Source organism: Epinephelus moara, chromosome 7 (assembly GCF_006386435.1).
Source record: "Epinephelus moara isolate mb chromosome 7, YSFRI_EMoa_1.0, whole genome shotgun sequence".
Taxonomy (NCBI): Eukaryota; Metazoa; Chordata; class Actinopteri; order Perciformes; family Serranidae; genus Epinephelus; species Epinephelus moara.
The window spans coordinates 5,513,456-5,531,205 of NC_065512.1; the positions used below are offsets into that span (position 1 = coordinate 5,513,456).

Sequence of the window (17,750 nt, forward strand, 5' to 3'; positions counted from 1 at the left end):
TCCTCAATCCTTTTATTTTTATTTGGCTGTGTTTTTATTTTCCCCAGATTTTTCTTCTGTCGTTCTCTGTGGTTTTGTTTCTTTTGCTTTTCAAGTTCTTGTGTCTCAGTTATTTCCCAGGCTTTATTTTTCCCTCTCTCTCTTCTTTTACTGCCCAGTTTCCTTCTTCCCATCACAGTTTTTTTTTTCTTGCTCTATTTTTCTCTTAATTTCCTCATAAATTCTTCTCTTTTTCTTTCTGGAGAATGTTGTTCTCCCTCTCGTCTCACTGCAGAGGAAGCTGAGAGCAGATTGATGCTATTTTTAAAACTTCATTAATTCAAAGAAAGCCGGTCACACTGAGACTCAGTTTACTTTCGACCAGGATGAAGGAAGAGCCCCGCCAAAATAAAACACAATAGTCAGAGTTAAAGATCCTCTCATCACATTTTCTGTCAGAACATTACATCTGTATTATTTTGCTTTTACATCTGTCAATCAGTTCTGTGTTTTTAACAAGCAACATGAGCAGCTCACAGTCAGAGACAACAGAGACAAACCATTCACCTCAACTGACATCAGGGTGTTTACTTGGAAAGAGTACTTACACACACTTACACGTTTATATATAATGTGTATTTCCATTGCAGGATTTGTCTTACATATCATATAAGGTGGTATTAAAAAGGTCTTAAAAAGTCTTAAATGTATGTGACTCTGTTATATCTGTAGACACCCTGATGTGACGTTACCAGCCAGCTTGTTGAAAGATGGCTGCGCCCTGCTGGCAGAAACGTGAAGTACAATCTAGTTTTCCAGCAGGATATCAAGTTAGATTACAGTGTCATATCTTGGCTGAGGTGAAAAACAAACTACAGTCATATTGTTCAGTGTTTCACCTGCTTTTTAAAATGTGCAGACAAACAGGTGGATGGTGACACACTGTGTGTCTCCTGTGTGTGTTCATCAGTCACAGCGAAAAACATGATGTCATGAAATCAGCTCTGAGCAGCAAATCAGAAAGAGTGTGAACACACCGTGACAGAGAGGGAGGGAGAGCACAGTCTCTCTGTGGCTCACTTGCTCTTTAGCTCGCCCACACACACATACACACACACACACCTCTACATTGTGTGTGTGTGTCAGGTGTGTAACCTGTGTTGTGTGTCTGCAGTGTGGAGGACATGGAGCAGCAGAAGAAGCAGGACAGTGACTCAGGAGTTGGCAGCGACAACGGAGACAAGCGACTGTCGGCTACTGAGGTACTGACACAGTGTGTGTGTGTGTGTGTGTGTGTGTGTGTGTGTGTGTATGCATGGTAGAGTGTGTGCGTGTGTGTTTGAAGCTTTTTGTGTGTCTGCACATTTGTGTAACTGTGTACGTGCTGTGTGTGTTTCTTTCTGTATTCCTGTTATAATAAGTGTGTCGACATCATTTTCGTGTCCCTGTTTCTGTGTGTGTGTGTGTGTGTGTGTGTGTGTGTGTTGTACAGCAGCTCACTTCTCTGTTTGTAATTTATGAGATGTACGACATCATTATTTTTATACTCCTCCTGTCATTAAAGCTTAATGATGTTTAGAGGTCACTCTGTTGTAACGCTGTATCTGCAGCCTGACTTGTTCTTTTTAAATTCCTTCATCCTTTTATAGACTCTGACTGTCTGTGTGTGTTTGAGTCCTTTAATCAGTAATCAAACGTGCTGTCATTTAAATCAACATACTGTAAATAGATTATCAACCAATTTCTCCCTGTAAACAGCAACATTTTTGAACAGGGCATTTTGCAGAGTAAAAAATATAGATATGTTTTCTTTATATCACATCATTTATTACATCTCATCCAGAACTCAACCAGTGCTGAAGCTTTCAGGCTGCTGCAGGTGACTTTAAGAAACCTGATGCAAATGTATTGGTAGTTTTTATCAATAAGCAGTTGATATTAGAGCTGCAACATGTAGTCAAATTATCAAGTAGTTGATCAACAAAAAAAAAATCAACAGCTACTATTTTATTTGGATTAATCATAATTTTTCAAACAGAAATGCCAAATATTATGTGCGTCTAACGGCTGCTGCTGCTAAGATAAATATAATTTAGATTTTTACAGCTCTTTAAATGAAGTAAGCCATTTGAGTTTATCTCATTGTGCTGTGGGGAATTAAAACTGGTAATTTTCATTGTTTTATAGACAAAGTCGAGAAAAGAACCCGCAGGTTATATAATAATAAAAATAATTGTTAGTTGCTGTCTGTCTTTTTTTTTTTTTGCAACATACTTAAAATGTAAAAAAGAAAACAGGTGAGATGTTTTACAGCTAAAGAACTGGCTTTATTATCAGAGATGATGGCAGCATTAATTAGAAGATAACAATGTGAAAAGTAAATACACATGAAATTAAATTATTTTAGCCGATAACTTTCACAATGTGTCAAATATTTAATGACATCGTGGCTGCAGAGGAGTTTAGTAGCACCAGTAGATGTGAGGCTAAAAGATGTTTTAAGCTGCAGTAAACAACTAGTTTTATTTTTTATTAGTTTGTCAGTAAATAGTTTGATTAATAAATTAATTGTTTAAACTAAAAACTGTCGTAAATTTTTTTTTTTTTTTTAAAATGCCCGAATCAGTTTCCCATAGTCTTTACATGTCTTATGTTGTCTGACTGACCCAAGATATTCAGTTCACAGTGATGTTAAACAGACAAAAGCAGCAAATCCTCACTTTACAGGAGGCTCGAACCAGACGGTGTTTGATGTTTTTTGTTTAATTAATGAGTTTCAATTATTAATTAATTACTTTTTTTGTTGTTCCGTTATTTGAATTATTTGTGTTGCAGCCGTCAGATGAAGACAGTCTGAGTCTCAACGTCCCAATGAGCCACATCACAGAGGAGGAGGGGATCAGTAAAGACGATTCCAGTGAACACATCAGCTCCCTCACAGGTACACACACACACACACACACACACTGTCAGCTGACTTGTTGATGAGTTGTCTCACAGGGCCGGACAAAATCACCTGAAATCAATGAATTAATCATCATCTGTCATAATTTGTAGTGAATCATAAACTGAGTCATATTTATTTAACATATTCAGTTGTTTACAGTTCTGTTAGATGTTTCTTTGCCTACAACAGGAACACCTATGTTATAACCATGAGATGAATGTTACAGCTGACTGACAGGTTGTGTGTTTGGGCCTGTGGAGAGTGAGACAGATTCATTGCTGTACTTTGAAGGAGTAGATTTATCCAACACACTGATGTGACTAAAATGAGGTCAGTTAGAGTCTTCATGTCGGTTTGGTAACTTTATGATTATTATCTGATCGTTTCAGCACCAACGAGATTTATTAACTATTTAGACAGATGTTGTCAAACAGGAACAGTCGTGTTCCTCTCAATGTTTCTGTAGCTTTTCTTCTCTAACATCCAAAACCAGCCGTGTGTTTGAGTGTGTGTGTGTGTGTGAGAGAGTATCTGGGCTGTTGAACTATATTAGAGAACAGCAGCAGCTCCCCAGACACACAGTTTAAATAGACTTCAATCAGTCTCAATCAGGTCAGCGCTGATGGAGGGTCACGTTACTGAGCCGAGCTGAGTGAAATGACGAGATGGTCTTACAGTCTCCTATCGGTGTCGATAAAGCTTGTCAATGTTCATATATTAGCATTTATGTTATTCAAATATTTGCAGGCTTAAAGTTTTGATTTGCCCGAACATCCTATTGCGAATATTAGATATCAACAAATTCAAAATCTGCATGATGCCAAAAATATAAACAGGATTAAGGTAAGGATCATATATATGAGGTCCAGACACACCAAACCAACTTCAGAGAACTAGCGGCGAGGAACACTCCCTGCTGCGTTGCCCCATGTTGCCAGACCTCAACCAAACAGTTGCACATGCTGATAGTGGAGGTAGTTACAGCACTACATCGACATCTGTGTGATAGGGACAGCCAGCAGGACGGGAGCGACATTTTGACGTCGTGTTATGTGTGCAACCCACAGAGATAAAAGATTTAAAAAGTAGGTTGCAGCAGTTAGCAGCTAACTCAAAGAAGAACAGCGGCGACAAATTGAGAAAACAATGAGGTCCAGGAGCTCCTTACCCTCTGAGCAGAGCATCAGCCACTATGTAAGGGCCCTGACACACCAAACTGATTTCAGAAAACTAGCGGGGACAACGGCCCCCTGCTACGTTGCCGGATGTCAAAGTGTCTTAACCAAAAAGTGTACATGAACACACCACCAAGACAACAGCTGACAGTCAACCAGCATGTATCTCCTGCGCTTACGTGAAAGGAAGTAACTCTCCACACCAGCAGATGGCGGTCGTCTGTAATCGTCATTCAAAAAGAAAAACCTAAAGACCGTCGTGATGCTAGTTAGCCAGTTAGCACATTAGCAACACAATCCAGTGTTGAAACAGCAGAGCATATTTACTGTGCGCCAGTGAACAATAACACAAACCATCAGGAAACATTTCTGCTAAAGAGCTCAGTGGATAAAGAAAAATAATCTTACCTCATGTAACAAGTTTGTTTTGGTTTCATTTCCTCCCGGTTTTAGCTGTTTGTTACTTTGCTCACATCCGTTCCTCTTCTCGTGCACTGAGCTGAGTTGACAGTCAGTGATTACATTCATCAACTCCGCCATCGCCGATTCGCCGCCAGTGAGGGCCAGCAGTGTGGGATGGCAACTAGGGTGATGGACGCTCACTGACGTCCCAACGTTGACTGACAGTCGACTTGATGTGTCAGGGCCTTGAGTGTTGTTTTGTGGAGTTGTTGTGATTTCATTCACCGATGGGCGCCGCCATCACTGGTTTAACATGCTGAAACAGCCCAAAAAAAAGACGTCAGAGGCAGACGAGGGTCAGTGGTGCAGGACACACCACACAACCTAGGGCAACAGACGCTCACCAACTTCCCAACACTGACCAGTGGCAGACCGTTAGCTTGGTGCATCAGGGCATTTAGGTGTGAAAAGATGCTGTTTGCCCCTGCGGTCTCCCTTCAGCTGTTTACAGTCCTGTAATGTTATCCTCACCGCTGGCAGTCACCATGTTTGTCAGCTCAGCTGCCTTTGCACCAGACTGACCTCTGGTGGTGGCGCATGGTGTGCACTACAATACAACACATCCTCATCACAGCCTCCGCAGAATGAGGTTAATAGAAAGAGGAGCGTCCGTATTTTTGGCAGTATTGCAAATCTCCTTCACTCAGTCACTACTTTCATAGAAGAGTCATTCAGTAGTTTATTCTACAGTCACACTGTGACGCATTGCATTGTGGGACAGTTGGCAGAAAGTAATCACTCATTCAGCACATAATGAAGTGTATTTACTGTCCACTGTTTTATCTGTCTGTTGGAGACACTGACAGTTCATGTTTCCTCCTCTGCAGCAGACCCAAACACCGACTCAGTGCGTCTGATCGAGGAGAGCCCTACGGAAGCCCTGAAGGACCAGTTCAGCTACAGAGACTCTGCTCTCAGCACGCGCTTCGTCAACTACATCAAGGCAAGACTTCATGTTGTCATTAAAGATTGATGCAGTGAAGTGTCTTCATGAATAATGCCGCACTCAGAGTGAAGTCCGGTTATATAAAACTGCTCCACTTTATTCTTCTGTTGCTCCGAGCGCTCCTGAAGTCTGTGGGTTGTTTTAATGGAGCCTAAACTGTCACTTTGTGTCAGTTATTTACTTTTGGAGGTAAAAGTGGTTGTCAGCCTGAAAGCACAGCGGTTACAGAGACTGTCCTGTTATAGCTGGTTACGTCACAGTGAGCCTGTGAGTCACTGCGGAGACTCGGCTGTGACCAAATAAGGGCTCAACATAAAACAAAGTGGACGACACAAAGAGCTCAGGAGCTTTGTGATGAATCAGTCAGTGGAGCTGAAGTTCTCTAACATTTTATACTTCACACCAGAGAGCTGGAGACAAAACGACAGCATCACTTGTTTCAGACAATTCTCCAAAGCGACATCTGTTGACCTAAAAGTGACAGCATCCTCTAACAAGAGGAGAAGCTTTGACTTTTGTTTTTTGGGAAGAAAAGAGGAAGTGGTTTATTTAGTGGTGTTATTATAGAAGTTGGATTATAACACCAGGCTTTGGCTGGTGTAAAAAAACTTCAAACCAGTTTGATATTAAGCCAAACACTGGACCAGAGCAGTACACTGAATTTTACCAGGTGTCACACTTGACTCAGCGGCTGCTCCTGAGTTGAACATAATGACACCGTGTCCTGACAGTGAACAAGTGTCTGACTACCGTGTTACATCGGGTAGCATCGGAGCTTTCTGTCCACATTGATATCCATAAGTACGCACTTGTGTTACGTCATGTCATCAAAATACGTAGCTACATCAGACTGGAGACGTTACCACTTAAAAGATGATTTCGTGACATTTACAGGAGATGACACAGCAACAGCAGGTAGCCGAGCTCGTGATTCGCAACGGTCATTTACTGAAGCTTTCAGCATACTGACAATCTTCCTCCAGTCGGCTGCCACCTTGTTTAGGTTTTTGTTGTAAAATGAGGTATCGTGTAGATTAGGGATGCACCGAAGCCGAAGCCGAATAAAATCAAACGCTTGGCCGAATACTGAGTACAGAATACTGTTGTTTAGTTTTTCATTAGTTTTTGCAGATGAACTCCCTCCACGGTACCAAAATTGGGACCCACGGTACGATACCAGTGAAAGTATCATGGTTCTGAGTAGTATCACGATACCACAGCGAAAATGAGGCAGATGTGCCTTTTGTCATTTATAAAAAGATAAATCACTTTTCTATAATACATCAATGATATTTCAATGGAATAAATTACTTATTGACTTATTCATACTTCAAAAACAGCATCAATAAGTGATTAACATAGGGGGGATCAAAATAAAATAAATAAATAAAATAAGAATCAACCAGCCACCCTCCTCCCCTGACAAGTAAAGAACAGTCCCTCCATAAGTAAAGAACAGTCCCTAAAGTGCGGTGAGGTTTGTGGACCGTTACCTGCGACAAAGAGAGAAATGTGAACGGCTCGTTTCTCCTCTGACACGCCACATACTGTGTGCCGCCACGGCTCGGCTGTCCAGGTGCTTTTGGGCAGTCATGACGCCAAGAAGAGGACATTATTGGAGCCGGACTTCTCCGTTGTCGGTAAGCCTATGGGTGCCGTATTTGACAGGAATACATTCCTGTCTGTGTCTGTGACCCCCGTTTAACCCACAACCGGCGGGATTCGCCGTTTCGTTTCTGCTGCTGGTTGAAATCTGTACTCACACAGCGTGCTGAATGATTTATTTTGCTCACACAAAACTATTTTTAGTCGCAAATGCAAGTGCGGTGACGGACGGAGTAAAATATTTTACTCCGTCCGTCATCGCACGCTGTTTGATTGATTGATTCGGCCTTGTTTTTCACTTATTCCACCGAATACCGAATGTGTGTTTTTTTGCAATATTCGGCCGAATATATTCGGTTACCGAATATTCGGTGCATCCCTAGTGTAGATAAGTGGTTCCCAAGTGGTGTGTCACGAATCACGATCCAAAAGTGTGTCGCAGACCCATTCTAAATGCACCGCAAGTGACTCTCAAACTTGTCAAGTCTGTAAAAAACACTTTATTTTGAAGTACAGTGAATTTCTGGCACAGAGCTTTCATTTTGAAGTGCCTTTCCTGTAGTAGAGTGAGTGACTACAGGACAGATAACTGACTGACAGCAAACTAGCTCGACAACATGGCCAAATGAAAGTATGATGCTGTATATTGGACATTGAACTAATGACAAAGAAGGAATCTGGACCAGTTGTGAACCACTGTTGTAGATAATTCCTCATCTTAACTTTGTGAATCAGCTTTTCTCCTCCACATTGCAGAGCTTTCAAAGCCAGAGACAGATATAAATAGAAACAGGGGTCCAACAATAGTTCAACTCACAACAGCAGCGCTGTGTCACTCGCTGTTATTTAAGAAACCTGTTACGTCAAATCCAAAATGTGGCCATATTAGTGCAGTTTTAGTTTCTTGCCATGTCTCCTCTCGTCGCCCAAAAACACCCCTCCCGTCTCTTTAAATGTTCATGTTGCCGACACCGACCTCAGCTCACAGCTGGTCAGACACAAGTGGCTCCATTAGTCTGTTTATAAACATAATATTATGTTAATCATGCTGTCATATTGCTTTTTATTAATGTAATACATGTTGGATTTAACACTGTGACACTCCCTCAGGTTTCCTTAAAATGTTCACTGAAATAAAATAAATAAAAGGTTTTCTCCTTATCTTCTTACACTTCATAATGTCTTACACTTAAGGAATCTCTTAAAGCTAGTTAAACAATTGCACAACAGACTTAAGATATCTAGAGTGCAAGCAAACAAATGGTTATTGTGGAAACTGTAGTATTTTACCTCTGTGAAATCTTTCACTGCAGTAAATGCCTTAACATTTTCACTTAACTAAGGAAACCTTCTCAGCGATTCTGTGCAACACCCTTAAGTCCCTCAGCTTGTTTTGTGCAACTGGCTCCAAGTTTTAATGGATGTTTGTGAATGAACTCAGATTTAACTCATCCTCGCAGCTCCCAGGCTAAATACGCTTTGGCCTTAAAGAGTTATCATAACGAGCAGTGGTCCAGCTTTGTCCCAGTTAACCCATTCATCCCAGTGTGAGAATCACGTGCAGAGTGAAGGATGCAGATGAAGCAGAGAACGGGTTTGTTACAGTGTCCTTATTGTTGAGTTTGTGTACCAGGGGACAGCAGTAACGTCTCTGGATTCTGACCAATGTCTGAGTGAGTCTGTAGATCACGTGACAGCTGCAGCTGGTGCTGATGTGTGTGTGTTAATGTGAGTGTATATGTGTGTGTGCAGGGTCGGACAGCAGCAGACTTTGACGAGCCTCTCAGGATAGAGGAAGACGTACACTGGCAAACAGAACAAATGTAAGTTCATCTATGTCTGTTTTTTTACTTTTTCTATTTCTGTTTTTTGTGTTCAAGCATTTTTCATTATTTCTGCTGTCGTCGTGAGTCAGACATCACAATCAAACATGTCAACAGATAGAGAAAATGATAAAACCAGGAAAACTGGAACAAAGCGGAACAAGAACAGTTTCAGCATTTTAAGCAAGTTAAAGTGGATATAACCTCTTTCCTGTGTCTGACTTGTGTCCTTCTTGCTAGTTGAGTGCCACTGTGATATTTACATGTCTTCATGGTCACAGGTCAAAGGTCACAGGGGGCACAGAGCTCCACATCGACATGATCAACCAGCTGAAGGAGGCTGTGGAGCTGCTGCAGGACCCCAGCAGGTGAGAACCAGAACATCACATATACGTCTTTTCCCCTGAATCCCCTGAGCTTCTGGTCTCGATCCAGTTCTGTTCATGGTTCATGGACCGTTGTAATCAAGGATGTGTCAACAGAGGGAACAATAAAATACTTTCTCCTACAGAGGTGATACATCAGTGAATTAACAAGATTTAACTGCTTAAAATCTAAAATGACCCTGAAGCTGAAAACCTTGAGTTTTTGTATTTTAACTGGCATCAAACAATCATGGGTGATGCTTTTCAAAATTTCCGAATGAAATAAGTTTGTTTAATGACACATTTCTTGTGTTTATCAGAGTGAATGCGGAGCAGGACGATCTGTCTGGAGTTCAGCTCTACCCGGTGGAGATGGTCACAGTGGAGGAGTCACTCAAGTAAGACTCTGTGTTCATTGATTTCATAATGTGGTCATGGACAGTACTGATTTCTGTTTGGCTGGCAGCTGTCTGCTAAAACTGTACAACCAGTGTTTATCACTGTTTAAGTCTACAGCTATATTAAACTGTAGGTAGGTAGCCATAGCAACAGTGCTGATGTTTCAGGCTCTGTCAGCTGCTAGTGAATCTACACCTTAAACTGTCTACAAACACTTAGATAAATCTTTAAGGCATCTTTCATAGTTTGTCTTTGGTGTCAGTCCTCCATCCTCTGTCTGACTTTTCCAGGACATGCCAGGATCTTAATTCCCAGTATTCAACCCGAGTGTCACCAATCACTGACTCCTGTTTTAGATTTAAAATAAAAGTATGAACGTTAAAAGATAAACTTTTATACGTGTGTTTGTGGTGTGTTTTTGCAAATGTCTGCATGTAGGTCAACGTGTCAGATTTCTGTCTGCTGTGTCTGCAAAATGTATCTTTTATTTTTAATTCCCTATTTATCTCTCTCTTTCTCCTCAGTGGGCAGGACAGCGATGACGGCATCACCACACCAAAGGTAAAGTGTGCAGAAACTTTTCCTAACTTTGAGTTGAGACTCACCACAAAACAACATGTTGTCGTCAGCGTACAGGATGATATTTGATTGACATCTTACTGTAACGTGAAAGTGAATAACAGCACTTATATGTTATATTGAACTCCAGTCAGGGTGATGCTTTTATCTGAAGAGACTTCCAGTGAGTTTGGTGTGAAAAGTAAAATTTCTAGATCAGCAATTTACAGAGAAACAATAACAACAGTTGATCAATTTTTAGCCTATAAACGGTCCAAAAAATTACAAATGCCTGCCAACATTTAGCAGAGCCTGAAGGGATCCTCAAACTGATTCAACAAACTCAGATTTATTCAATGTTTGACCATTTCTGTCTGGTGTAGGCTTCTTCTTTCATGCTATCACTGGAGAGCGCAAAACGTAGATATTTTGAAACCTGTACGTAGTAGTTTTAACGTCACTAGTCGCTGCTGTCAACTTAAATCAGGGATCAACGCCTCATCAGGCAAATAGGTCAGAAATCTTCTCTTCTCTCGGAGTCAATTTTTACTTGCCTTGATACAAACAGTTTTATTTATTAACCATTATCAAATACCAACAAAAACTAAAGTTAAATTAAAACAGCCCAGTTTAATCTGCCTAGCTCTCAAACTTGTGGTAGTTTCGCTCACATTCTCTAAGGCTTCCAAATTAAACTCCTGTTTCCAAGTTAACTGAAATGCTTGCTTGTGCTCGTAAACTTTGTCTTTACCCGCCGCCATTTTCTTGTGAGTGCCCGATCAGTACTGCTCATATGCAACACTCAGCAGAGTTGAAAAGGGCTCAAGTTGGCGTACTCCTGAAGTACTTCCATCAAGACAGAAGAAAGCAACAACGTGTTTAATTATTTTCAACCCTAGATTTACTCGCCCAACGTGGCATCTACTTGCCCTGAGAATTCTTATTGTTGAGCCCTGTAAATTCATTTTCCTAGACAGGCTCAGTCACGTGATAGTGATCCGTCCTGTTGTGTTTTTGTCTTTGGAAATTTAAAGCCTATAAGTATGTGAGTGATAAAGCACCTATTTAAGGTAAATTAAGCCTAAACGTTTGATGCGTTCCGTAGCAGCACATGGAGGAGGGTGGCTATGAGTTCCAGAAGAAGAGACAGATGATTCTAGAGAAGGCCAGGTTTGAGGCCCAGCTTGCATGCCGGGAGTATGAGTGGCAAATGTCAATCAAGGTAAAGGGAGCACCAAACCACTGGATGTAGGCTCTAGGGCTGCAACTGACCAATATTTCCATTATTGATTAATCTGACTATTATTTTCTCACCCTGCTCAATTTCCCAGTGTCCAAGGTGACGTCCTTAAATGTTATGTTTTATCTTTCCAACAGTCCTAAAAACAAAAGCTATTAAGTTTATTGTAACGTTTGACAAAGAAAAACATCAAATTCAAATCAGAATCATTGTCAGTCAATTATCTATAGACTGTCTATCGACTTATCGATTAATCGAGTAATGGTTGCAGCTCTAGTAGGCTCTGTCCCGCCCCTCAGAGTGACCTGTCCTCAGTCCAGTAAACTGAGCGTCTGTTTCCTGTGTGTCTGTTTGCTGTGAGCGAATAAACCACGCTGAGCTTTCACATGTGTCTCATCTCATCTGGCAGCAGGTCACACATGTGAACAGGGTGAGAACATGTTTATTTATCGCTACACGTGAGTCCAAACGTTTCACCAGTCACTCTGACTTCTTGAGAAACAACACGTGTTTGAATAAAGTCGATTTTAGTAAACCGGTGGCTGGTGAATTGAGAGTTTCCTGTCTTGCATGTCAGTGTGTGAAGAGTTCATCTGCAGTGGCTGATTTGTGATGTCAGTCAGTGTCTTGTTTGTTTCATAAGCAACCAGCACTGTCTGACGATAAGATTTAAGTAACTTTATTGAGTTCATGCCAATTATAAAGTTTTGTTTTTTATTGTGTCTTGTAGCCTTGTGTTTCATCCCCAAATACTGTAACTTCATGGTAAACAGTGTGTTCTCAGTGGTAACCTCATGCTGCACTGATAACTAAAAATAAAGACTCAGATCAGCATTTTGAGAAATAATTACAGCACATATAGTTGGGCATTTTAACAGTAGGGTCTGTGGGGACTGACTCTATTTTTGAGCCAGCCTTGAGTGGCCATTAAAAGAACTGCAGTTTTAGGGCCCTATCTTATAGCTGCGGTGCACAGTGCAACAGTCATTGGTAGTTTCAGACCGAAACCGTTGTCATTTTCATGGCCAGTGCCCATGTTGTTGAAGTACTTGTGCCCATCTGTGTGCTCATGGGCATCTTGGTCTTAAAATGAAGTGTGGTCAGGAGCGTTGTTGCGATTTTGAGGCAGCAGACAACCATTGCAGCATTGACCAACAAAACCCTGGACTTAAGTCAGAATAATAAAGTATTCTCCTGCGATTTAAAGAGCGCATAATTCAGATAGAAAGATGCACCTACATAGGCTGGTTCACAAAGCGTGTACACTGGCTGAAAATGATCAGTCATTAATGAGGAAAATATTAATGATGTTCTGTAAAATGTGAACGTAGCAGAGAGCAGAGCAGAGCTGCTGTTCGATTCCACATGAAGGACAGTTCAAAGTTTCAGTGTCTGCGAGGGTCCTATGCGACATTAAAGTCATCATCTACCCATGTCCGTGAGGGTCTGTTTCCTCTGTCAAGCTTGTAACTTGAGTTTTTAGTTTTGCTGCTTAAATGTTGCATGATATGAACTACAGTGACATCACTGCTCTGACTGCTTTACTCTCAGCAAGAAACTACGCACTGCTCCAATTTCCCCAGTCCGCCATAAGTGTGCCTGGTGCAGGCATACCTGGCTTTTAAAAGAAATGGAGATGACACTGATTGGTTGAAATCACGTTACACCCAAAAACACACTTAAGAAACTAAAATCAACCCCTTTGCGCCTTGTGCCTCACTTAGTGTCCAGATTATGCACCATTTAACTAGCAAAAGTGGAGTTAGAGGCACCTTAAATGCACTGGTGACATGCACTTTATGGCATTTATAAAGGCCCTTAAAGTTTCACTTAAGGACAGAGCCAGGCTAGCTGTTTCCCCCTGCCCCCAGTCTTTATGCTAAGCTAGGCTAACCACGTGCTAAAGTTCTGTAATTAACACATAAACATGAGATAAATGTCATTGTTCTCCTGCGATGGAAATGAAGCAAAAAAAAAACAAACATCACAGCTCAGCAGCGTCAAACTGAGTCGTCAGTGTTTCACAGAAGCAAACAGAGTGAAGAGAGCGTAGGTTTAGAAACGAGGAGAACAACATCGCTTTGTCTCCACAGACTGCTCTAACAATGCTCCGAAGGAAACCAACAAACACAGATAAACTGTATGTCAGACTGTCAGGAGAAAACACACAAAACTAGCAGCACACACACACTGGGTGGAGGATCCAAACCAGCTGACTTCTGCATTTAAAGAAACAAAAGGACAGCAGTGAGGACAGACAGCTCTTTGTTGACCTCAGTCAGTTTGTTTTGGAGAAAGCTTAAAGAAACTATTCTGCCGTTCTGAAGTGTCTTTGAGCAAGACACTGAATCCCTGAATTCCTTCATTTCCAAGTGCTGTTAACCTGTGATCTGTATCTTGACTCGTTATCACAGGCCTTTGCATTTCTACCTGGTAGTTATAAGCTTTATCGTTATCTCCATTCTGCCTGCATCATGATTAAATCTTAATATGTTTATGAGGCAGAGCTGCAGGATTTACCAACAGCTGTATCGGCTCTACTTGTTGTTCCTTTGCAGAGGAACTAGTCTGAGGATTTCCCTGCAGGATCATTTTTAAATTAACTTCAATCACACAGACTTTGCAAAAATCTTTACCACTTAAATCCTGAAGGAGTCTCTCAGCGAGTGCCGACTCTGAATCAGTCTGCTGCTTATAGAAGCTGAATGATGCTTAAAGACAGACGGAGGATACAGTGAAGTGCTGCTGTCTGTGAGACAAGTTGGTGGTTAACTTTAGGTCCCTGAACTCATCACATGTGTTTCTATGTTCTTATTTCTCTGTGGAGTCGTTTGTTATTTTGTGTGTCTTTGCAAACATCTTCCACATGAAGCACAGGACTCAGAATATCCAGCATCTGTTCAATTAGTATACTTGCATTAATTGTGTGTTGATTAGACTGAGGCCTTAACCACGTTGATTTCATTTCTGTTGCTGCAGCGACATGACAGATCTCCAGCCGGCGGACCTCCATCCTTCTCCAGCCCCGTGTTTGGACTGAAGCCCCGATCAGGTGAGTGGATCTGGGATGAGAGGGCGGGTCAGATACCTGGAGTACCAGAACCATAGGTTGATTCACTGAACAGTGTGACTGTGAGAACAGTGTGTAGCTCCAGTTGGATTGTGGTGCTTTGCTGTACCTGTTGAAATGACCTGAGGGACGTCTGGGAAAAAATCTTGATGTGATTTTAATCAGCATTTCAATCTAAGCAGCAGAAAATAACTGATAATTGTTTAAGATTTATGAGTGATTGAATATGAGGTTGCAGAAAATGGAAATACTCAAGTAAAGTCCACATACCTCAGAACTGTACTTAAAGCTGGTGAAGGCAGAAATCTCGAAAAACCAAAACAGAAAAAAGCAGACTTTGGAAATACACCCTCCTCTCTGTCTTAAGCCCCTCCCACCAGACAAACAGGCATTTGCATGCGCTTTATACAGTAACCCAGTGTTTCCCATACACTGATTTTTTTTATCCTATTTCATGTACACAGCTCAGTCTTTCAGCTCCTCCTTGCCCCACTCTCTCTCAATGAGACCACAAATGAGACATGAACTAGCTGCTAGCCACCCCACAGTCCCTCCGCCTTGTACCCCGCCACTGTAGACTGCTTCCCCGGGAGGAGAGCAGGCAGCAGCTCGGGAGACAGACCTTCAGTCGGCCACTGTAGCAGCTCAAGTATGGACGGCACAAACCCCCTAGTGCGTGGTGTCACGGCAGGCTGGTGGCTATCAGCAGCACCTAGTCTAACCTTTGTAACAGCAGCAACAGAAAGTTTGCCGATCCGGCAGGGAGTGTGCGGTCTGTTGGAGCTGGGCTTTGAGCTGGCTGGGTGCTCTCCTCCCGGCAAGGTGGTCTGTAGAGACGGGGTGTGAGTTGGACGACACACCGTGATTCAAGGTTCTAACTAACGTTTGCTATTTAAACGTGAACCTGAAGCCACAGTCGTGAGCCTTTAGCTGTGTTCACACCACATCAACAGGCTACAAGCTCTTGTCAACGGAAGCCATTAACATGTAGGTGCAAACTGACACCTGACACCTGACATCTGTCGCTGTTGACAGGCGCGAAGGGCTACAAATCAAAGCTGAGCCAGATTCGGATTTCTTTCAGCGCTCCAGTGACACAGTTAAATGTAAACCAGTCATATGTTTTTGTTTCTAGCTGTTGTACTGTTTTTTGTAGCTTTGTTAGCTGACACTATGCTAGCCTTATGTACATTGCAGTGCACATGGAGATGCTCCGGTTAGCAGAAGCCAAACTGTTAGCAACATTTTCTCTCCATCTCTGAAGTGCTTTGCCGTTATTGACACGTTTTATTTAGTTTAGTTTAAAGTTATTATAGGATTTTTTTTAACAATGACACCAAAGTAAAACAGCCTTCACCAGCTTTAAGTACTTTAGTTACTCTCCATCAGTGGCCTTTAAACGTCACTAAGAAGATTCCCTACCAATCAGTGTACTTGCATTTTTTAACACATTTAATGAAGCACCTGATAAGTGTCTTTGATGATCCAAGGAAAGGACTGTGATATGAATGTGACCCTCCAGGATCAGAGCCAGCTGAACACTATAACATTACATGTGTGCCAAAGCAGCTTCATGGTCACTGCTCGTCTGCTCTGTCCGTAGAATCATAGCAAACTTCAGTCCCATGCTTTTTACTTTTTCTTTTGTAGAGCTAGCAACCATCCAGCCTCTGTTTGCTAACTGTTACAGTGTGTGAAATGTTGCTAACTGCTGATGAAGCTAACATGATGCTAACAGCATGTGGAGGTGATCTGTACTGTGAACTGCCACTAATCTTTATTTTGTTTTTGTGCTGTTTTGTGTTGTCGTCTCCCCTTTTACACGTCTTCCTCCTCTGATGTTTTTCATGTCTCCTGTCACTGATCTGCTGCATGACTTTAAATGTGGAAATCACCTAATCTGACCTTCCTGCATGTGCGTCTTTTGTATCGATATCTGCCTCCTGTCGACCTCCCTGTTTTTATTCTTCAACAAACAACGTTTTCGGGACCTCTCTCCCGGTGATGTCGGTGTTTTCGGGGTGGTGTTTTTTCGTGGAATGATCTTTGCCTTGCTGTACTTGATTCACCATTGGTGCCCCACCTTCCTGCACTACACACTTCCACGCCCACTTCCTGCGTCTTCCTGACCACTCCCACCTCCTGGTTGTAGCCCCGCCCTCGCTGCCCTGCTCGCCCCCTCCTTCCTGTCTTGCCCCCTCCCTCCTCTCACAGGCCTCGCCCCTCCATAGAGATACGCCTCGTAGCCATGACGACGGAGGCATGCACAGCCGCGGTAGGTCCTCCCTCTTTAAACTAACCAGCCTTGGAGGCTGATCACATGAGTCGGATCACCTGGGCTCAGGTGTCTGATGACAGCTTCTCTTTCTCCACCAACACTTTTTTAGATTCAGAGTCTATCGCTCATTTCTTTGTGTCATCAGGTAGAAAGTTTTTCACCTGTTTCACACTCAGCTCTGTTTGTTTTTTCTCTGTCTAACCTTTGTTTTCTTTGACGACCAGTTTCTGCAGCCACTTAAAGGAATGATTTGGGAAACATTTTGGGAAATACACTCATTTGCTTTCTTGTTGAGAATTAGATGTTCATATTGATGCCACTCTCAAAGCAAATAATAGAACAGCTAGAATGGTCTGAGATCAGAAAATTACATCACGTCACTGTGATGCAGCCTTTAAAACCAGGAAACACAGAATATCTAAGTGTTTCCTGGTTCTAAGACAAAATCTAAGAAGATTTTATGGTTTCAGTGGCTTTGTCGTTTTAACTCCTCCATGATATTCCAACAATCTTCACACAGAGACTTAAAGCGTCTCTGGTCGCTTACAGAGTTACAGTGATTGGTTGTGGGTTCATTTCTGTCACCATGGTGACTCACCAGCACCTTCCTCTGGCGTGAACTGACAGCACGACAAGTTTGATTTCATTTGGAGTCGACTGCCGCTGTGTTTTCTCTGCCTCAGACCACATGTTGGGGTGTATTAGATTACTACTGTGTGTGTGTGTGTGTGTGTGTGTGGTAGCAGCAGACACTGATCAAAGAGAAGCGTGACCACACACTACTTTCATCTCCGTCTTCATTTGTGTGCGTGTGGTGGCTGTGGATGCACATGGCAGAACTTAGATTCAGCGTGTGTGTGTGTGTGTGTGTGTGTGTGTGTGTGTGTGTGTGTGTGTCTGTGT

General features: G+C 42.2%; 1 protein-coding gene across 2 annotated transcripts in view; it reads left to right on the forward strand.

The window, feature by feature from the left end:
- lrch1 (leucine-rich repeats and calponin homology (CH) domain containing 1) overlaps window positions 1-17,750 on the forward strand; it is a 117,881-nt gene that overhangs the window by 71,923 nt on the left and 28,208 nt on the right. Inside the window, exons 7-15 of one of the 2 annotated variants that reach the window (XM_050049651.1) lie at window positions 1,154-1,241; window positions 2,815-2,920; window positions 5,391-5,506; window positions 8,867-8,937; window positions 9,219-9,305; window positions 9,623-9,700; window positions 10,226-10,262; window positions 14,479-14,551; window positions 16,722-16,844. In XM_050049651.1, the coding sequence (XP_049905608.1) occupies window positions 1,154-1,241; window positions 2,815-2,920; window positions 5,391-5,506; window positions 8,867-8,937; window positions 9,219-9,305; window positions 9,623-9,700; window positions 10,226-10,262; window positions 14,479-14,551; window positions 16,722-16,844 (779 nt within the window). The remainder of the gene's footprint in view (window positions 1-1,153; window positions 1,242-2,814; window positions 2,921-5,390; window positions 5,507-8,866; window positions 8,938-9,218; window positions 9,306-9,622; window positions 9,701-10,225; window positions 10,263-14,478; window positions 14,552-16,721; window positions 16,845-17,750) is intronic. The other variant, XM_050049652.1, reaches the window with a different exon arrangement.